Source organism: Nerophis ophidion, linkage group LG15 (assembly GCF_033978795.1).
Source record: "Nerophis ophidion isolate RoL-2023_Sa linkage group LG15, RoL_Noph_v1.0, whole genome shotgun sequence".
In the NCBI taxonomy this organism is placed as follows: domain Eukaryota; kingdom Metazoa; phylum Chordata; class Actinopteri; order Syngnathiformes; family Syngnathidae; genus Nerophis; species Nerophis ophidion.
The window spans coordinates 22,877,481-22,900,646 of NC_084625.1; the positions used below are offsets into that span (position 1 = coordinate 22,877,481).

A 23,166-nucleotide genomic window follows, 5' to 3' on the forward strand; every position below is an offset into this window, starting at 1 on the left:
ATACTTTTGCCCCACGCTTGACAAATTACGGTTGTCTGTTCGCTTGGGAATTAATTCTTCCTTCATTTGTTACCAGATTCACATCTACTTTCTCTCATATTACCACTTGCACGGCTCCGCTAGCATCACCCATGCTGCTCCCTCTCTGCTCCGCGAGGGCTTATACGTATGGGACGTATGTAAGAAGGTGCGCTTGCTGTCTGTGAGAAGGAGACACAAGGAGTGGGAAGATCCTGTAGTGTAATGCCAGCAGCTAAAAGCAACTGCCTGAGGACGTATACTCGGATATCACGATATAGTCATTTTCTATATTGCAGAGAGACAAACCCGCAATATATCGATATACCGCCCAGCCCTATGATATGGTATTGTGCCCATTAGAATCTCACCCTAGCAGGAATCATAGACTTTACTAATAAATGAACTGAGAATGTGTCTTTCTTTTATGATACCTGTATGTACAAATATTACAATGGATCTATATTTTGATTTTTTTTTTTAAGAAACGTTTTAAAGGTCCAAACACTAAATAGAACCTGAAAAAAAAAAAAAAAAAAAAATTGAGAATCATAAAATGAATAGGGAATACAAACGGTAATAAAATGCCAAAAAATAAATATGTTCTATAAACACTTGGAACATGCTTTGAGGGATATACAGTACATTATGGTTGTCTGGTTATCTACTAGTCTGCACTTTTCTTTTTTCCCTCCAATTTAAACTGTAATGTATTCTTACTAAAGTGTGTTTAGGTTCGTACATTAAAAAAATGCAAGCATGCTGGGGCCATTTTTAAATGTTTGTTTTTTAAAACCAATGAAAATGTACAGTACAGGCCAAAAGTTTGGACACACCTTCTCATTCAATGCATTATCTTTTTTTTCACGACTATGACAGGTGTCATAGTTTTAATGCCTTCAATGAAAATCTACTAGGTAAATAGTTTTGAAAAAAAATATTTTAACCATGAGGGCTTCTCTCAATGTTGGTGAATGTTAAAGGTCCTGTGGACCTAAAAGTGTGTCAGCCATTAATGTGTTAAAAATAAGTCATATATATATATATATATATATATATATATATATATATATATATATATATATATATATATATATATATATATATATATATATATATATATATATATATATATATACTAGGGCTGGGCAACAATTAAAAATTTTAATCGAAGTTAATCACACAATTTCTCTGATTAATCGCGATTAACTGCATTGTATACGCAAAGCCCAATAATGAATTCAAAAGTAGTGTATAGTGCACCTTTATTGGAATATTCTCCCACATGAACAAAAGCGCCAAAACATTTGTTGTGCAAACAATTTAAATCAGTCCTTGTTAAACAGTAGCAGTTAAATAGCATATTTTATGAAAATCAACTCAAAAAATGTAAATACAAACATTTAAGCTTATTACTACCACTGCCAGGTTATTTAAGTTATCTTGTTTGTTATGGAAAATAAATATAATCTACATACAAATCTCTGAGCCACAATCATAACATCTGAACAGGCAATTTCTGAGGTAACTGCAGAAACATTTTTTTTATCAGGGATCTTATGTTTAAAAAACCTATATTATAGGTAGTGGGCTGTTTTAGGGAATTTTTGATCAAATTATCCGTAGTAGCAATATTAATAATGTTGTGTTTATTCTGCGTAGTGCACTTAAGATAATTATGACCATATCTAGGAATAGATATGATGGGAATTTTCCGATTGTTTGCTTGTTGCTTTGATAAAGTGAACGCATCATATACATGGTACTATATTGTGACGTTATGAGCCAGGGAATAAAAGAACTACCCTACCCAGCATGCAACAGGAGTGACGAGCATGCGCGGTAGCCCGGTATAGGTTGGGTCACCATGACGGCATCTTGTATGTTGTTATATGCACGCTCTGAAAGTAAACGTTAAGAACTCAGCCAACACTCCTCGTCTGCATTATTGATAAATAGACAGACAACACATATACTCCGCTGCTTCACAGGCCGCTGGATGTAGCCGGCAAAGTATTCCCATGCTAGCTAGCCGGTCTACCAAGCACGCGTCATTCAGTCCAAAACGGCCCGATCTATCCACATCCAGAATTGTCTGGCGGTCGTAAGTGATCCCGGAGTGACCACGCTGTAAGCCAGCCATGAAATTTGCAGAATTGTGTGGTATTTTTGCCAAATGTTCCATCTTTACCAAGAGCCCCTCGACGCCGGGCGACGCCATCTTGTTAAGAAAAGGGGTTAACAAAATAAAAGCATGTAAACAACATACGCAAATGTGCAATAAAATAATTGTCGGCGTTAATAGATTGATGAGTTAACTCATAATTAACGCACTAATTTGCCCACCCCTAATATATACATATATATATATATATATATATATTTTTTTTTTTTTAAATGTATTTATTTATTTTTTACTTTCAACACTTAAACATCTATTGATCAACTTCAGATCTATTTTCCTACCCCTTTTTCTAATGGGAAAAACACAAAATATGCAATATTTTCCCACAAAAAATGTTCACAGTGGAATATTTGATGTGAAGTAATGTGGCCTTTATATAGGTAGATAATTCATAATAACATATGCTTTTAGTTATTATTTTTTGGAGCAATGGCAGTTTAAAAAAAAAAAATCATACTAAAAGTCTTAGGGATCCAAAAGGCCCCCACTTATAAAACTGTTAAAAAATAATTCATATATCAATATATATTATTTTTACTTTCAACGCTTAAATCTGTAGTTCAGTGGTTCTCAAAAATGTTTCACCAAGTAGCACCTCAGAAGAAACTTGGCTCTCAAGTACCACCATAACGACCAACATTAGAATACAGTAGCGTAATCGGCCTAAGTATTCATTTCTAAAGGCGGAGGTTTTATTTAACAAGTATATGTAATATTTTTGGCCACTGTATCATTACACACCGTTTGAACAGTAACACTGTTTGAAAGTATGAAAATGTAACACTTTACTTAATTAAAGTTAATGTTTGGCGTACCACTAGATGGGACGGCGTGGCGCACTGGAAGAGTGGCCGTTCGCAACCTGAGGGTCCCTGGTTCAATCCCCACCTAGTACCAACCTCGTCACGTCCGTTGTGACCTGAGCAAGACACTTCACCCCTGCTCCTGATGGGTGCTGGTTAGCGCCTTGCATGGCAGCTCCCTCCATCAGTGTGTGAATGTGTGTGTGAATGGGTAAATGTGGAAGTAGTGTCAAAGCGCTTTGAGTACCTTGAAGGTAGAAAAGCGCTATACAAGTACAACCCATTTATCATTTTATTTATAATTTTGATGGAGCACAACCACAGTGTAATAATCACTGCTCTTGATCAATATTCAGATCTATTTGTCGATTGTGTTTTTCCAGCAACAGTAGTTTTAATGTAAAAAACTGCCCTACATGGCAAGCTTTGTAATTTTAGTGTTAATATTGCAACAATTTCTTGTTACATTACAGCTTTTTTCTCGGTTACGCTTTGTAATGTTTTTTGTTCTTTTTTTGTAAAATGATTTTGAAAATGTGCAGCGGGTCTTTCAAAAAACGAGCTCCCGGCTCCAAATGGCCACTCTTTGGATACTCCTGTTCTAACTGGAAAGGCCAATATTCGACAAGTATTGTGATTCATACAGTGTACTGAAATATCTTATAATGGGAAATTATGTTATTAAAAATAGAAACTCACATGTTCAGATGCATTTGTTTCCGTTAAGTTTTAGTCTTAATGAGACAGTAGAGCGTTCCAGTACACGTTTAAAGGGACTGACATTCAGCAAAGACACAAGGAGGTGTGTGTGTGTGTGTGTGTGTGTGTGTGTGTGTGTGTGTGTGTGTGTGTGTGTGTGCGTGTGTTTGGGTTATAGTTGCGTATTAGAAAGACCGCAGACCAGTTGCCAAGCGCAGCATGTAAAGTTGGCCTAAAGCCACAGCGGGTTAGGGTGTGGGCAGACCAGACAGACATACAACCGTGTGGTTTGCTAGAGCAGTATGATTGGCCAGCCTGGTCTCCTCCAATACCATGTTTGCACAGGTTTGGAAAGACTTTTCAACGTGTGCTCAGCCATTTGGGGTTCCTGTTGCATACAAATGTAAGTGGTGTTGTTTTTTTTTTTTTGTTTTTTGCCCCAATGCAGCAAGATACAATAAAGTGGGTGTACAACAACAGTGAAAGCGCCCAGGAGGACAGCCAGAGAAGCAACCAGAAGGCCACCCTGGAGGAGAACGGTGACGGATTTGAGTGCAAAGTTGAAGGTAATTGCACGTTATTTTTGTTCCTATGGAATTACTCACATGGGAAAGAAGGTGCCTGTGGACGTAACACAGTTACTTTCACCAACTGCTTGCTTGCCTCTGCTAGTTAACATCACTTCCTACACATGGATCGTGTTTGAGTGTGACACTACAACTCATGTACAGTATCTCACTAAAGTGAGTACACTCCTATCATTTCAGCCATTTTATCATATTTTCCAACATATTAAATTACTGTATATTTTCTGGACTATAAAGTGCACCGGCATATAAACTGCACCCACTAGAAAAAAAATATTTTTCCATTTATTAGCTTCACCTGACTACGAGCCGCAAATATATATGTTACACAAAAAGTGATTTACGCAGAGAGATCTTGTAAATGTTTATTTACATACCTTACTTGTTTCCAAACAGTGTCTGTAACACGGCAGTAAAACGGCTTATAAAACAAAACGGAAGTCATCGTCATGGACCCACTAGCTGCCGAAGCTAGCTCTCCAATTAGCTTGCTATACAGGCTCAATAACTCCATGCCTCGGTGAAGTTTTGGTTAATATACTGATGAATTTGTTGAACTAAAACAATACTAAAAGAATGCCATTGTTAAGTTAATAATACTAACACAGAAACTTGTAAAAGTGTGAGCACATTAGCTCACGCTAACTTCATTACATTACGATAGCACATACGAATAAATATGCATTAAAACACTCCTACAGACATCACGCATGGGACGGTTTAGTAAGTATGAATAGTTTTAGTTATGTTGTAAAACGTTGCTTGGAGTGATTAATGAAGAATCCATACGAGTAAAAACGCTATGGACAACTAGAAGACGGAACGACACGAAAAAGAAGAAAATACAGTAGACGTTCACCCGGCAGAACCTGCAGTGAGCAAACTCGTCCAAAAGATGGCGCCATAACCAAAAACTATAACATAATTTTAATGTGTCTGCTTAGTTTTATGAAAACTATTTGCATAATAGCCATTAGCAAAGAAACATCCAAAAATTAGCCGCACCGTTTTATAAGCTGCATGTTTCAAAGCGTAGGAAGAAATAGTCTGGAATTTACACTACTTAAAATGCATAGAAACACACCTCAGACAACATTTGTTTTCCTTATGGTGAAGATGACTCATTTTAGTAACATGAGTGAGATTTTAGCATTGAATTAGAAAAAACATGAACAATAGAGATTCTTCCAATACACTTTTATAATGTATCACTGTTTAAAAAGTAAAAGGCCCCCACAGTAGTTAAAGTACGCATTTAAAACCAAGACAAAACTAAAGACAGTCTAGATCAAAAACATTCAACTAAAAAAAAAGAAATCCATAAGATAAAATAGACATAGATCACACACTTCATAATGGTTTAATAGATAGTACTTTATTTATTTAAGGCATGGGTAACTTACACATTTGTGAAGGCACCATTAATGCTGAAAGGTACATACAGGTTTTGGAGTAACATATGTTGTCATCCAAGCAACGTTATCATGGACGCCCCTGCTTATTTCAGCAAGACAAGTGTTACAACAGCGTGGGTTCGTAAAAAAAGAGTGCGGGTACTTTCTTGACCCGCCTGCATTCCAGACCTGTCTCCCATCGAAAATGTGTGGCGCATTATGAAGCGTAAAATACGACAGCGGAGACCCCGGACTGTTGAACGACTGAAGCTCTACATAAAACAAGAATGGGAAAGAATTCCACTTTCAAAGCCTCAACAATTAGTTTCCTCAGTCCCCAAACGTTTATTGAGTCTTGTTAAAAGAAAAGGTGATGTAACACAGTGGTGAACATGTCCTTTCCCAATTACTTTGGCACTTGTGGAAGCCATGAATTTCTAAGTTAATTATTATTTGCAAAATAAATTAAGTTTATGAGTTTGAACATCAAATATCTTGTCTTTGTAGTGCATTCAATTGAATATGGGTTGAAAAGGATTTGCAAATCATTGTATTCCGTTTATATTTACATCTAACACAATTTCCCAAATCATAAGGAAACAGGGTTTGTATTTTTTTTAGGGTTACAGGACTGAGTGAAAACCCAGCATTTCGTTCAAAGAGTGAATTTAAACTTTTGTTTTTAACATGTATTTGTTGGAACGGTCATTTGTGGTGATTGTTTCAACAAGGGCCTTCTGTGATCTTCCAGAGGTGATGGACAAAATCAACACCATCGCCATCATTGACGGGAAGAAGGACCACGTCAGCCTGACGGTGGACAACGTCCAGCTGGAGTACGGCGTGGTGTACGAGTACGACAGCACGGCCGGCATCAAGTGTCACGTGATGGAGAAGATGGTGGAGCCCAAGGGGTTCTTCAGCCTCACCGCCAAGGTACCCTTTCGTCCACACAGTGCCCTTTTTAGTGGTTTATCACTTCAAGGCTTTGTCGGGCGGTCTAGATCCTGGAGGCGCTGGCCCGTAATGACGACACCTTGGTGCAGATGTGCGGGAGCTTGACCTCCAGCTCTGGCGTGATCCCAGAGGAGCTTCGGATGCGCTTCGATTCTATGAGTGGCGAGAAAGTGGAGTACATCAACCGCCGTATTACCAACTACAGGAAGGTAACGTTGATATAGTTGTTCACATAGCCTGTGCCCCGAGGGCTGTCATCCCCATGCGTGCAACACAAAAATGCTTGGTGCATTTAAAGCTGGTTTTGTGTTAATTACCAGTCGGTTTTGAGTAGCCATCTCTTTTTACTGTAAGATCTCTCCTGCTCCAGAACATTCCTTCTGTGACCCCGCCAGAGAAAGGAAAGTGGGGGATGATAGGACAGAAGCAGAAAAAAATGTCACTAGGAGGAGAAAGGGAAGGAAATGACAAAAGTGGGGAGACGTGAACCCACAGCTTGAAATAGTTCCCAAGTCTCGAGAGGCCCGCATAAGATGCGGTCCTCGTGGTCTTCTTGTCATCCATCTGGTTCATATCACTTGGTTCCGTCTTGCATCTCCCTGAGATAACTGCAGCATAATGTTGGCTTTAAGTTCCGTTGTGAACATACACATTTTGCAACGTTCCAGAAGGGTTTTGGATGGACGCTATCGCTTATAGCAGTGGTTCTCAAATGGGGGTTCACGTACCCCTGGGGGTACTTGAAAGTATGCCAAAGGGTACGTGAGAATTTTTAAAAATAGCAACAATTCAAAAATTCTTTATAATATCTATTTATTGAATAGTACTTCAACAAAATATGAATGTAAGTTCATAAACTGTGAAAAGAAATGCAACAATGCAATATTCAGTGTTGACAGCTAGATTTTTTGTGGACATGTTCCATAAATATTGATGTTAAAAATGTATTTTTTTTGTGAAGAAATGTTTAGAATTAAGTTCATGAATCCAGATGGATCTCTATTACAATCCCCAAAGAGGGCACTTTAAGTTGATGATTACTTCTATGTGTAGAAATCTTTATATATAATTGAATCATTTGTTTATTTTTCAACAAGTTTTTAGTTATTTTTATATCTTTTTTTCCCAAATAGTTCAAGAAAGACCACTACAAATGAGCAATATTTTGCACTGTTATACAATTTAATAAATCAGAAACTGATGACATAGTGCTGTATTTTACTTCTTTTTTTCAACCAAAAATGCTTTGCTCTGGTTAGGGGGTACTTGAATTAAAAAAATGTTCACAGTGGATACATCACTGAAAAAAGGTTGAGAACCACTGGCTTATAGCATCAGCTGGTCCGCGTAAAGATGGAGGCCGCGGGACTCAGAGCAAATGTTACGTATTCAAAACTGCATTGTGACATTGACTGTCAGACCAGAGTGGCGTATTATGTTGAGCACGTATAATAACCATCTTTTTACACACTGATCTGTCCATTTTCTACCGCTTATCACTTTCGGGGTTGCAGGGGGGCTGGAATTCAACACTGTCAAAATAATTGAATTATTGGAGTCACCCCAAAGAGATACAAGAATAAAGTTAAGAATGGAGCTGTATGTAGGCTAAAGTCTCGATATTTTTCAAGAAAAAAGTCAGGTTGCAAGAAAAAGATTTTCAGGAGGAGAATACAATTATTTGTAAAAAATAAAATTATATGTCTATTTAATAATTTATATAATTTTACAACAAGTCATATTTTACAAGATAAATGTAATATATTTTGTAGATGGATAGCTTTATATAGCTATATACCGGTAGTTTAATTCCTTCCTTTCCTTTAACAGGATTTATACATTTGTTAAGATTTAATCTTTGTACTTTTACATTTATATGACATGTTTTTTGTCAAAATATTATGTTTTGGTAAAACAAAAAAACATTCGATATATATTTTATGAATATTTACTTAATAAATTCTTGTTTAATGAGTTTGGTTTTTCTGTTGTTTTTTTTTACAATTTTACAACTTTATTCCTCGAAAATATTTTATCCTCTTTAAACTTCTATTTTCGTCAATTTTTTTAACACAGATTTTATATTTTATTTTTACTTTTTTATAAAAGTGTATTTTCAAAGAACCGGAGGGTCTTTTGTGGTGGTTTTTCCTTTCGGCGCGGCCCTAAATGTGGCATTGATTTGCAAGCGTGACGAGTCGCATAAAAGAAAAAGTTCTATATAAAAGTGAAACCCCAACAACAATTCATGTCCATTGTTTGCAGAGTGTGACAAAAGAGCCTCAGAAACAGTCGACTAATAGAACAATGGCTCATACAGCATGTGAGGTCTTGTCACGCTTTAAAATGATTAATTACAATGTAGCGAGGTCTATATGCGCATGAACATTCATCAAGTGTAATTTTTCTGTTTTTGTCTCCACTCTCACTCTATAAGTGACATTTCCTCTTTCCCAATGAATACGTCCATGATGTCATCTGCCTGTTCTTGCATGATTTATTCGTACATTCCAGCCCTCATTGAATCCATACCTGTCATCCATTGTACCAGTTTGCACGGGTGTTAAAGAACAGGGCCTGGCCCACGTTCAAGCAGGCCAAGGGGAAGGTGTCCCCCCTCCACAGCAGCGACTTCTGCCCCACCAACTGTCACGTCAACATGATGGAGGTGTCCTACCCCAAGACCACCACCTCGCTGGGTAGCGCCTTTGGCGTCCAACTGGACAACAGGAAGAACAACCTGGAGAAAAGTGGTCGCGTCGGCGCCGAGCATGGTGAGATGGGATTGGACGTCGCCAAACAACTTGAATAAACAATATTTGGAAAACATTTTCCAACAGGTAAGCTGGGCCCCATGGTCAACATCCAGCACACCATCACCTCCATGGCGGCCCCTTCTGGACACAGTTTAGGCAGGACTGAGGGCCACGGCCTGCGTTTTTTACTCCGGGAAGAGGACCTGCTCACCTTGGATGCTTACCAGAAGCTGCTCTACAAATTGGCCACGGTTGTCAAGGAGATGGAGACGCACGGCGGCCATATTCATGAGTGAGTGGTTTATTTATGGCATTTAAGGCTAGGTTCTCGTACATGACTTTGGCGGGCAATTTTCAGTTCTTTTTTTGGCCTTATGCATATTCTAAAAGTAGCATCATTATTGATGAGATATAATATTAGATAATAGACTACTTTTCTGTATCATCTAGCTAAAATGTAGATGTATTTATCATTCAGGTAGCTTAGCAAATCAGCTAGCTGCAGTGGACATTTTTGTGTTTCCCATAACAGGGCAATTTTTTTAAATGTCCACTGCAGAGGCCTCTGGTTCTCAGTAGGATATAGTGACCTACATCGGATCCGTTTTAGCTAGAGATGTGCCGATTGGTCAACCACCAATCGGTATCGGTCGAGGTTCATAAAAAAAATAATGCTTTTTAATGCCGATACTCTCTATTTATCTTTACTTTTTCGGCTGACAAGCGGCTGGCAGCTGATTGCTTGTAGTACTTCATGCGACTTTTTCCCGAAAGTGAAAAATAGTGGTGTGCAGTAAGCAGCGTGCAAACTCTCTTGAGTGCGCAAGGGGCCCAGATCTTCCTACAAAAGGCAGATATGAGCAAAAAATCTTAACTATGCAATGGAATAAATCCCAATATGTTATCAAAAGAGATTTGTCGAGTTATAATGGATTATCCGTTAGTGCAGTTCAACTGATGGACTTGAAAGATCCAAAAGCATGGAGTTCTACAACTTCTTTTTGTGTGACTTGGTAAAGGAAATTGGTATCAAGGCTCTCCTGAATAAGTGTGCCTCGTTTTTGCTCGGGTAATATTGCATTTCAGGATTTAACTTTGCATCTTAAATGCAAGAACGTGTCCATGTAAACAAACTATGACGACTACAGCACCCGACAGCTGACACCCGTGACTGTAAATCAATTTCTCCCGTCCAAAGGCAAAACCCAGTAACTCAATTTTGGTCAAAACTGAGCTGATAATAATTTTGGAGTTCCTAGGTGATATGCTTTACAGTAGTGTATGCGATATTGTAATTTGTTCCGTAAGTAAGCTGTTACGCGCATCGCAGGACCTAGCAACTATTACATAACCACGTAGATACAACAGAAAAACCTAGTATCTCAAGGGACCAATCGGAGCTTCTTTGTCAGTCGCCTTATTGTCTTTAATGAGACATTTGCACGAATGGGGGCCGACGGTCAACCTGATTATGTGATATTATGGCACGAGGGGATATTTGGAAGATTGGCCCAGGACGTTGCAAGCACCTTCATTAAATGTATTGTTCTTGATTCTTCCCCTTGCATACTCTTTTGGGCAGATAACTGTGGAGGTCAAAATAAAAACTGGACGCTGTACACGGCTCTTGCCCAATGTGCAAACGCAGAATGGGGCCCACCCGAGATTGTGATAAAATATCTGGAGAAAGGGCACACGTTCATGAGAGCAGATTCAATCCATGGCTCAATCGGCAAGAAAATGAAAGCTCAAGAAAACATCTATACGTTTGATGACTTTGTAGATCTTTGTAAGACAGCATCAAGATAGATTGGTTTTCCTTTGTTTTCTCAAAATCAGCTAGAAGTGAGGTACTAGGTTTTGCCTTTGGACGGGAGATTTAATAAACTAACAGTTACTGAATCATCACCACATTTGATTTTTGTTCTGTTGTTATATGTACTCTGACACATTTGTACTCAAAATAAACAAGAGGGGAGATGTTGTAGTTCCTTTCCTGACAAAGAATCACTAACCCTGACTTTCTGCTTGTTAAAAATTATAATTCATTCCGGAAATGTGCAGTTCCCCTTTAAGACTTGTTGTGTTATCAAGTAATTGTAGTTCTTTGCTAACTAGTCTGTGCTTTTTTAGTATGACTGCAAAATGTTGACCGTGCTATGATAAAGAAGGTGAGAAACATTATTGAATTTATAGCAAAGTGCAAAATAGCGTCCGTGTGGCTCTTGCTTCCCCTTCTCCCTCTCAGGCAGTTTTACCACTCATGTATCCCTTTAATCTGTCACTTATTTGTACTTTACAATGTAAATTTGGGGCTGAATAGATCAATACTACAATAGTATTGGGCTCTGGATTAGAGCAAACCAATCCGAGCATGCTGTTCAGTATTGGGGCCACTGATTGGCCCAGCCTCAGACAACATTGCTACAGTATATTGGATTCAATATCTTCAATGGGAAATACTTAATGAGTAAAGAATGTTAAAAATATATCAAGTGGTCACTGCAAACTGGCGCAATCTTTGACTCTGCTCCTTTTTACTAGAGTGCGTGACACTGTCTTCGTTGTCTTTTATAAAATCTTGCACTCTTCCACCCTTCTTGATTACCTCTCGAGGAACTCTGAAGAAGCGTTTATCCATTTCGCGATTTGAATGGTTTTTATCGCTGAAAACATCACAAGCATGGGGCATTTTTCTTCGAGAAAGTCTAAATGCCAGTTTTTTTTTACCGTGAAATCCACAGTTGTTGACAACTGTTGGTGTGTCAGCATTGTAAAAGTACTATTGCACAGTTATACATGCATGAGGATGGTGGCTTGATCCATAAATCGATTGTGTTAATACCAAGTGTAGTATCAGTATATGATCTATATTAGAGGGATTAGGTCAATATTTTTATTTTCTTACTATCAAACTAAAAAAATGTTTTTTTTTGGTAATGTTTACAAACTCAGGCAATGATTCCAGGGATACAGGGTGACTTTGAGGGCAAACGCCAAAGGATTTAAATTAAATCAATCAATGTTTATTTATATAGCCCTAAATCACTAGTGTCTCAAAGGGCTGCACAAATAGTAGCTAGAAGTTGTTGCTTTTGTTTAGTTAGTGTGTATTATTGACTGTGTTTTGCTCAAACACATATATGTAATATAAGAGAAGAAGGAACTAGTTTTTTTTGTTGATATTGTTAAACTGTCAATAGCACTCATAATAAATACATTTGAATATTTACAGTTAATACATGTGATTGGTATTGGTACATGCGATCTCACTCATGGATGATTAGAAACGGGAGTATAAAACCGTGATCAGAACATCCCTAATTTTTGCGTCTTTAATGCACAAATGTATGATCCTTCAATTTGTCTGCTGATGTAAAGCCTGGTGAAACATATGCTCACCAGCACACATATGTTTATTTGTCTGTCCTACACTCCAGCTCTGCAAGACATCTCTGTCAGCTTTTAGTTTGGCCAAAATTGCTTGAGGTCTGAGATAAATCCGCCCTAACAAATCACGTACAAATTGCCAAACAAAAAACGATTGGAACAGGTTTTATTATTCCAGTCAGGTGAAGTGTTGTCTGAGTGATTTCTATTTGACTTGATGTAATATTTATTTTGGAATCCAAATTGCCTGGCCTAACAAGCGTGCAAGTTGAGCAAGGCGGCCTATTGTGCGGCTTGCTCCATCTGGCACTTGGCAGCGTACGTCGGGGGTCATTAGTACGAGAAACACGACGCGTGCATCTGCGGAGTGTATGGCGACTGTGCTTCATTCATGTTTGAGGTGTCTTATTTGTTGCAAACATGTTTCCTGGCTCGCTGCTTGATGACTTCATTGTTTGGAAGAACAGGGAGAGGAAATGGAAAACACTGCTCCATGTTTTAAGCTCTATAGGAAATGTAACCCCAATGAAGTCCTGGACATGTGATTAGCAATACTTACTTATTTCAGTATGGCCGGGTGTGCCTGAAACAAACCCATTGCTGCCCAAAACAGCAGCACCTACCAAGGTACAGTACATACAATTATGTTGATGAAAGTGACTTTTTAATTCAATACTGTATTGTTATTATAATAGAAAAACAACAAAATGTTGTTAGAGCATCATACAACTTATGGCTTTTCAGGGAATTGCCTTCTTCATGGACATAATACCTTTTGAGGGAATTTAATCTGAACTTTTTTACAAAAGGATTAACAAAAAGCCTTGTTTCGTTTTCTATCGTGAACTCAATGTTTCCAATCATGTCACTTCCTCTTGAACTTCCACTTATTCTCGTCTGTCCAGTCTAAATATGTCAATTCATTTATGTTGAGAATTAAACACAACGATGAATAAATCAACATAGCTTTTAGGATATTACATGCATTGAGGGTGCATATTCCAAAAGCGGAATTGCATTATATTTATGCTTAAAATGATCAAAATATAAAAAATTTTTAATAAATGTGCCTGTTACTACATTACATATATACTTACGTCATGTATATAAAACCTCAATCGAGGTGTTTGTATGTTTTTGAAATGCTTTGTATGTGGAATTGCGCAGCTTCCATAAGCTCTAGAGATGCGCGGTTTGCGGTCTCATCCGCGGAGTCCGCGGATAAACCGCGGGTCGGGCGGGTGACATGACGAAAAAATAGATTTGAATTAGATTCGGGCGGGTGGCGGTTGAACCCTCCGGAAATATTTGATATGCATGGTTCTGTGATCGGTATCCTTTGCCATTCAAAGTCTCATTTAAGACCCGTGTCATAAAGCGAAGAAGACAATAAGAGACGCTATTATTCTCTTGAATGACTGCCGGTGGTCACCCAGATAATAAGTATTAGGGCGTGCTATGAAGCCATTGGCTTTGTCGCCTACTACAACATGTACGATCTGCTTGTCAGTCCAGCATCATGCTGTGTGTGGCTTCCGCGGCAACACGCACACGACTGCAAGGCATACTGGGTGACACAGACTACACTAATGGTTGTGATATAAACAATTTTAACACTGTTAGTAATATGCATCACGCTGTTCAGCCACACCAATTAAGAACGACAAACACATTTCGGGAGAACATCCTCACAGTAACACAACATAAACGCAACACAACAAATACCCATAATCCTTTGTATTCATGACACGTCCTGACTATTTTATACACCCCGCTAGCAGCATACCCCCCGATATAATTGCCTATCCGCGCATCTCTAATAGGCTCCATTGTAAGCAAACCTTTTAGAAAGGTTTTAATGCATTTATTCAATATTGAGAATGCATTTTAAAAAAATTAACCCATCGTCATGTCTTTAATAATGGTTGTAAGCCACTGTGACACTATAGTTCATTTTTGAAATGTTTTCTATTTTATTTTGTATAAATGGCTGTGATGATAATGTGAATGATGACTTTCTAATCACTGCTATGTTGAAATTCTTATTAATTATGATACTGTTGTTGATATTATTAATTTTTGTTTGACTACTTTTGGATTGTTTTGTGTCTTATTTGTGTTTCCTCTCAATTGCTCTGTTGATTACTATTCAGAATGTTGCTGGGCCAGGTTTGGTTTTGGAATTGAATTATTATGGTATTATTGTGTATAATTTTGTTGGATTGATTAATACAAAAAAAGTGCAGTTCCCCCTTTAACTGCAGTATTGCTATTCAAATGAACTAAAGATACCAACAAACATATTCAACAATACTGCCTTGGACTGGCCCCTAGCTAGATCTGACCCTTGTATACCTACTGTTTTGTAACAAAGTAGGTTTTGTTACATATCTGAAAGTATTAATCATTTTGCAATGCAGTCTGCTGCAAGTGATTGTAAGAGCCATTTGTGACAAAATATCATTATATGGCAAAGTTTTGTCGCGCTTCTCTCTCTAAGCCAATCAAGTGTAGCCTCATCCTAATGCAGTAAATAATGAGATGTGATAATGACCTTTATAATTACGGGTCTTGTGGAAACACAAGCATACTTGTCAGGAGCTTGTTAGTAATGAACCCTGAGGGCGGACAGGATTGTTTTCAAATGTGTGTCTTGTATTTAACACGTTCTCCTTGCCTGGTTTGCCTCCTCAACACTAATGCTTGCTTGATAGCCTTACTTAAGATGAGGTACTAATCGATTCAAGACTCCAGCCCTGGACGCTTTCTTTAAACCGGGGGTCGGCAACCCAGCGGCTCCAGAGCTGCAGCCGCCCTATTGGCTCGATGGAGCTTTTACAAAAATGTATGAAAAGTGGAAAAAGTTGAGTGAAAAATTTAATTTTTTTGTTTTAATATGGTTTCTGTATGAGGACAAACATGACACAAATTTTTAAAAATCCCACTGTTTATATTAAACGGGCTTCACTGGCGAGCACAGTTTTGTCCCACTAATTTCAGCGGTCCTTGGACTCACCAATGTTTGTTTACATGTCCAACTTTCTCCAACGCTGCCAAAGAAAGAGGTGTTTTATGCCACTCCTGTCTCATTTTGTCCACAAAAACTTTTATGTTGTGCGTGAATGCACAATGGTGAGCTTTGTAGATGTTATTGACTTTTTGGAGTGCTAATCAGGTATATTTGCTCACTGCATGACTGCAAGCTAATCTTTTGATTGATTGATTGAAACTTTTATTAGTAGATTGCACAGTACAGTAAATATTCCGTACAATTGATCACTAAATGGTAACACCCAAATAAGTTTTTGTTTAAGTCGGGGTCCACGTAAATCAATACATGGTACAAATATATACTATCAGCATAATACAGTCATCACACAAGTTAGTCATCGGAGTATATACATTGAATTATTTACATTATTTAAAATCTGGGGGGTGGGTTGTGGAGGGGGTTTAGATTTGGTGGATATTAGCACTTCAGTCATCAACAATTGCATCATCAGAGAAATGGACATTGAAACAGTGTAGGTCTTACTTTGTAGGATGTTTACAGCGAGCAGTGAACATAGTGAGTTCAGAAAGTACAGTGGGGCAAAAAAGTATTTAGTCAGCCACCGATTGTGCAAGTTCTCCCACTTAAAATAATGAAAGAGGTCTGTAATTTTCATCATAGGTACACTTCAACTGTGAGAGACAGAATGTGAAAAAAAAATCCAGGAATTCACATTGTAGGAATTTTAAATAATTTATTTGTAAATTATGGTGGAAAATAAGTATTTGGTCAACCATTCAAAGCTTTCACTGATGGAAGGAGATTTTGGCTCAAAATCTCACGATACATGGCCCCATTCATTCTTTCCTTAACACGGATCAATTGTCCTGTCCCCTTAGCAGAAAAACAGCCCCAACGCATGATGTTTCCACCCCCATGCTTCACAGTAGTTATGGTGTTCTTGGGATGCAACTCAGTATTCTTCTTCCTCCAAACACGACGAGTTGAGTTTATACCAAAAAGCTCTATTTTGGTTTCATCTGACCATATGACATTCTCCCAATCCTCTGCTGTATCATCCATGTATCCATTTTCATATAAACTCAACTCGTCGTGTTTGGAGGAAGAAGAATACTGAGTTGCATCCCAAGTACACCATACTTACTCCTTCCATCAGTGAAAGCTTTGAATGGTTGACCAAATACTTATTTTCCACCATATTTTACAAATACATTCTTTAAAATTCCTACACTGTGAATTCCTAGATTTTTTTTTTCCCATTCTGTCTTTCACAGTTGAAGTGTACCTATGATGAAAATTGCAGACCTCTGTCATCATTTTAAGTGGGAGAAATTGCACAATGGGTGGCTGACTAAATACTTTTTTGCCCCACTGTACATTTGATTATTCACAATCCAGGGAGGTTGGGATGTGGTGAGGGGAGGGTGTTAGTCAGGGTTGAAGTGTTGTAGCTGCCTGGAGGTGTTCTTTTACAGCGGTTTTGAAGGATGATAGAGATGCACTTTCTTTAACACCTGTTGGGAGTGCATTCCATATTATTGTGGCATAGAAGGAGAATGAGTTAAGACCTTTGTTAGATCGGAATCTGGGTTTGTTTCTGGTGTTGTGGTTATGGTGGTCATTTATGTTATGGAAGTAGTTTGACATGTACTTCGGTATCAGGGAGGTGACATGGTAACATGCTATTTTGGCTAGCTGTACGTGCATATTGCATCATTTTGCCTCGTTTGTGGCTATATTTAAGCTGCTTTAATTTCCTTTACTTATATCATCTGTGTATTTAATTTATATTTGCATGTTTCATGACACATTGTCCGTATGTAATATTGGCTGCAGATAGTTGTTTGTGTGCAATGTTATATAGATCACAGCAAATGTTATCCAGTTTGCAAAAAATATCCACTAGAAGAAGATGGCCTGACATTTCCTTTAACTTAAACACACACATCTATACCTTTTGGCCTTTCTAAGCCAGTAATTTCCAGGAGTTATCTCACCCTCAAAGAAGCCTGCTTTTTACTAATGTTTTTCTATGTTGTAAAAATGTGTAGAATGAATATAAAATGTCAACATTTCTGTGAGCGAAGATTTGCGTCAGCCTGCGACAGTCATTTTGATAGTAGGCTATTTCAGCTAATATTGACACATCATGTGTTGCCCTAATTATAACACTTATAAGGTTTTTATTTTTTTGCTGCTCCAGGCAGATTTTGTTTTTGTTGTATTTTTGGTCCAATATGGCTCTTTTAACATTTTTGGGTTGCCGACCCATTCTCTAAACAAACCAGGTTCTCACACCTTGTGCCCCAAAGGCCCCTCAAATTGCTTTTGCTACTTTGTTAAGCACTAGCCAATCACGCCGCTTGGAGGGCTTCTCCATGGTGATGGAATGCCACTCTACTCTGGAGGACCATTGTGAAGTGGACCCTAAAGGGGACATGTGTCCTACTCTGGAGAAGGAGGTGTATTTAGGTAACATGAGGGAGTTGTTTATTTAGCATACTGCTGGCATTAGAAGGAAGGGTTGAGAATGGCCATGCGCTTGAATCCTGTAGCTCCATCCGCTGGGTTAAAGCAGCTGTTTTCAACAGTTCGCGCCCTCGCGGCTGCTGCGTAACTTTCGAAAAAGCGTTATTTCCCGTCCTCTTTCTGCTCTGAGCATGCAAGCTATGCACCCAAACAGACCATGCACACACATTAGGTATGATTTGTCAGCTAATGATCGGTAAAGTTTAGCTACTAACGCTATATTTTAATGTTATCATTAATTGTAACAGAAACAGTGTCGCCTTGCGTAACCTTTGGGACTGCTTTTGTGTATGTTTGGACCTTCTGTGTACAAGACAGCAGTGAGTGACAGTCTGACAGACATTAATGCCAGACAGCTTAATGTGAACCAAACGGAAATTTCTTTCTGGGCTGACTCGCAGACTGGTGCTGGTTGGTCTCCATGGATTTGTCGGCGCGTGGTTGTCGATCGCAGTTATTATTAGTATTATTATTTATTTTATTTTTTTCCGGGCTCGGAGTCTGCTTGTCCCACAGGGGTCCCAGGCTGCTACGGCCAGGCTGTGTGGCTGGGGCCCCAGGGTCCTGCCGCCCAACCCCTTCTGGACGCCCGGCTCGGTGGGGACCTGCTGGGTCGCGTGGTCTGTCGTGGCTCCTCGATGAGCCGTGTGGCATGCTGCGTGCGGTGTTGCACAGTGGCCAGCTGCTAGGGTAGTGGCTTTGTGTGTCGGAGTGTCTGTGATCTTCTCAGTTTTTTTGTTTTTTTCAATTTCCCCCTTCCCTCAGGGGGAGGCTCTGCTGGGGAAGTTGCTGGATGTTCCATCTTCATGGGTGGTTTCCGTGGCCCCGTGCTGGGCGGTCCTGCTGCGGCCGACTAGAGTGGGGCGGCCAGAGGCTGGCCCCGCTGTGCTCTCCTGGGGGTCCGCTTGCTTGCGGGGCAGAGCCATCTTCCCGTACAGCTGCTGGGAGTCTCTTGGCCCCTCGGGGTGGGCGTCCCATTTTTATACCCGCGTGGGGTGGGATCTCTCGCTGGCTTGAGGGCTTTTTATCTCCTGCTTCTCCTCTGCCTTGTCCTCGGCCGCGTGTGCTGGTGGCTGGCCTTGGGCCTGGTTCTTGGGTTCCTGTCACTGGCCGGCCTGCCTGCGTGGGACCGGTGGTCCCTTATTCTCTGGGTACTGCACCTGCTGTTTTGGGTTGGGCATTCTGGGTGACTGGGGCCATACTTCGGTTCACGCACATACTGGAAGACAAATATATTGTACATGCATGAAATGATTAACGTGGACCCCGACTTCAACAAGTTGAAAAACTTATTGGGGTGTTGCCATTTAGTGGTCAATTGTACGGAATATGTACTGTACTGTGCAATCTACTAATACAAGTTTCAATCAATACATTAAATGTAAACATAAATACATACACACTTATATTCAAACATACATACATACGTGCATGCATAGGTAAATATGCACACATATACATACATACATACATACACAAATACATATGCGGTACACACATCTACACGCACATTTACTGTACAAACATACATACACACTATACCTGCACATATACGTACATACACTCATGCATAAAATCTCGTTTCATCAAACATATATCAACATTGTGTGTGCGTGCGTGTGTGTGTGTGTGTGTGTCCAGGGTAAACTGGGTAGAAACACTGCACAATGCTGAAGCTTAACCTATTTTTATAATAACAATGTATAAGGTTACTATAGTCCGCTCCTCTTTCTCTCCCCCCTTATCTGCTTGCTTTTGTAACATAAGTTTTCATTACATTTATGTATTGTTGCATTTGAAGTGACTCTAATGTTGATATTGGAGGTAATTATTAGTATTATTATTTCTCAAGATTTTTATTTGTATTGGTATTTTTATTGCTGCGTTTGTAGTGCAGTAATATTCATTGTCATTTCTGCGTTATTAGTATCTGTTTCATTAACTGGTTCTTTGCTATAACTTTTGGTATCATATTTGTATATACTGTATCTTATTTGCTGATGTTGTTGTTGGTTTTTTGTTTTTGTTGTCGTCTTTCTGTCTTATCTCCTTCTTGCCCCCACAATTTTCACTTCTGTCTTCTTTTTCCCCTCCTGCTTTCTGTCCCCTCCTGCTCCAGTCCGGCTGCGCCAAACATTAAATAAATGCATTTAATAAAGTCAAATACAAATAAGGCAACAAAAGAAGTATCCCACATTTCTCTTTTGTAAAGCATTCTGTACAGGAGACATCAATCAATCAATGTTTATTTATATAGCCCTAAATCACGAGTGTCTCAAAGGGCTGCACAAGCCACAACGACATCCGCAGTACAGAGCCCACATAAGGGCAAGGAAAAACTCACCCCAGTGGGACGTCGGTGACAATGACTATGAGACATGGGCATGTGTGATTAGCCTGAGAAAATGGACAGTCCATGTTAAGAAAAACAAAAACTCAAATTGCCCACGGGCCATGAGTTTGAGACCCCTGGTCTTCATGCTTGCTGGTCAGAAGATAGACTGAAAGAAACATCATTTAAAATCATTACTGATGTGTACTTGAGGCTGATGCTTTTGATGAGTATTTTGTTGGAGGCAAATATTTTTATTAGTGCGCCTATGCACTCGCATGCTTAGGTTGGGTAGCAGACATCGACAGAACACAGAGAGGAGATTGATTTCTGTTCCGTGCGATGGCTCTTTTTCCTTTTCCGATGGCCGGGTCGATCACTTTCGACTTCAGGACGGCGTCATGTGCATTCTGTTGTATTCATTTACTTGTGTCTTCGCCATGATGGTGAGTGCATACTGCGCTATTGATTTTATGACTGCATTAATGTCAACAATTGTCATTTGACCACCATATCCCATCCAGCAATTTCATTGGTTTGATGTGACAAAGCTACATTTGTTGTGAAGCTTGTAAACCGGAACAAATCCATGAATTCGCCACAGCGTTGTATAAAGCGCAGGGTTCAAATTGTGGGGAAAATTGAAATTACGATTATTTTACATACTGCGGCCCCCACACCTGCTTTTTTTTCTCTTCCTCCTCCTTCCCATGTTTACCTTTTCCGAGGTGACGACCCATCAGTCTACCTGTTCTGTACACCCGTGTAACTGTATATTGTATGTCTGCTCTTGGACAGTTGTACTGAAAATTCATCTTGTATTTGAAAAGCTATTCCGTCCTATTTAAATTGGCCGCTGTCTCCAGTGGACCGTAACGACGAACCTGCACACACAAGGTTTCATGGACATAACGAGTGTAGCTTCTAAGTAATGCTGCGAGCTGTCAATCAAAATGATACCTCCGACTTTCTCGATTGATAGCGGTAGAAATAAAACAATCTTGGATCTGCAGCCAAAAATGTGGTTGCACATTTCTACATGCTTCTACAAAGTTTTGCTAAAATTGATTTAGCATTTTTTGCCTAGTCCTACCAAATATTTTGGTGATAGGATGGATATTCGTAACCGACATTGCGTGTCAGACAACACATCCAAGCATTTATCAGCTTTCAATGCCGCCATGTGTTAATACAACTGTACAAATATCCCCACAGGGCAGCTTCCTGCTCCCCTCTGATAGAACCTTCTGATAGAACGCAAGCTAGTGGCCCGTAACAAGCGAAGAAAGAAGTGGAGCATCTCAGCGTGTTGACACAGCTGCTACACGTTTGAACTTAATAATATCATGTACAGCCCTCATCATCTGAGAAGCTGTGCGGAAACCAAACATGTCGGGAGTTTTGTTTGGCCCGCTGTTTGAGCCCACACTCATACGCTTTACAATTTGCATCCTGAACGCGGTCGTCTATCGCAGAACTATTCAACAAAATTTTTCTACCTATAAGAAAACTAAGGACCTGTGGTTTGGACCTTTTTTTGACGTAATGTCTTAGCTAAGCACTTTTACTTCACTAAAAAAAGTAATACACTCATTATTTAAAAAAAAAAGGTACCAATCTCTTCCACTTGTCAAATATCTTCTATAATAACAGGAGCATGTTTCTGTTTTTAGAAACCGATTTTAAAAAATCCAAGTCAAAGATCTTCTTTATAACTTTGGTGCTTTTAAAAACCAACTACTAGTCAGACATCTTCTCTATATGAGAGGGTATATCTGCTGTTTTGGTATTATTTTGCTAATCTGGCAGTCAAATATCCTTTAAATAACAGAAGGGATTTGCTGTTTTTAGCATACCACTGCAAAAAAGCTAGTCCAAGTTCCTCTGTATGACATGATCACTACTCTTTTTAGGAGCCTAACGCAACGATCCTGTATATGACCGGAGCAATTTGCTGCAAAACATTTACTAGTCAAACATCCCCTACGTATGACGGACGTGTTTCGGAATCTGCTCCAAAAACACTTGTCAAAATTCTCTAAATGACACAAGTGATCTGACGCTGTTGGAAATCTGCTGCAAAAACTCTAGTCAATGATCCTCTTGAATGACAAAATGTATCTGCTGTTTTTTTAAATCTGTTGCAAAAATACCCCTTAAAGATTCTCTCTGACAGAAACCCTTGGTTGTTTTAAAGAACCTTTTCCAAAAACAGTAATAAAAAAACATTGAACAATATGCTTTTTTTAGTATTCTGCTGCAAAGTCAGAAAGGTCCTCTGAATGACAGAATTATGTGGTGTTTTTATAAATCTGCCAAAAAAACACGAGTCAAAGATCCTCTGAATAACCGCAATGATCTACCTTTTTTTAGGCATCTGCTGCAAAAAAATAGTACAAGATTTTCACCATGATAGAAGCACTTGGTTGTTCAGAAGATACTACTCCAAAAACAGTAGTCAAAAATCATGGAACAATACGTTGCTTTTAAGAATCTGCTGAAG

General features: G+C 39.1%; 1 protein-coding gene across 4 annotated transcripts in view; it reads left to right on the forward strand.

Moving 5' to 3' along the window:
- Positions 1-23,166, forward strand: part of prex2 (phosphatidylinositol-3,4,5-trisphosphate-dependent Rac exchange factor 2) — a 247,564-nt gene that overhangs the window by 136,975 nt on the left and 87,423 nt on the right. For all 4 annotated transcript variants that reach the window (XM_061921850.1, XM_061921851.1, XM_061921852.1 and 1 more), the window contains 5 exons: positions 4,154-4,271; positions 6,438-6,622; positions 6,691-6,852; positions 9,195-9,417; positions 9,484-9,691. In XM_061921850.1, the coding sequence (XP_061777834.1) occupies positions 4,154-4,271; positions 6,438-6,622; positions 6,691-6,852; positions 9,195-9,417; positions 9,484-9,691 (896 nt within the window). The remainder of the gene's footprint in view (positions 1-4,153; positions 4,272-6,437; positions 6,623-6,690; positions 6,853-9,194; positions 9,418-9,483; positions 9,692-23,166) is intronic.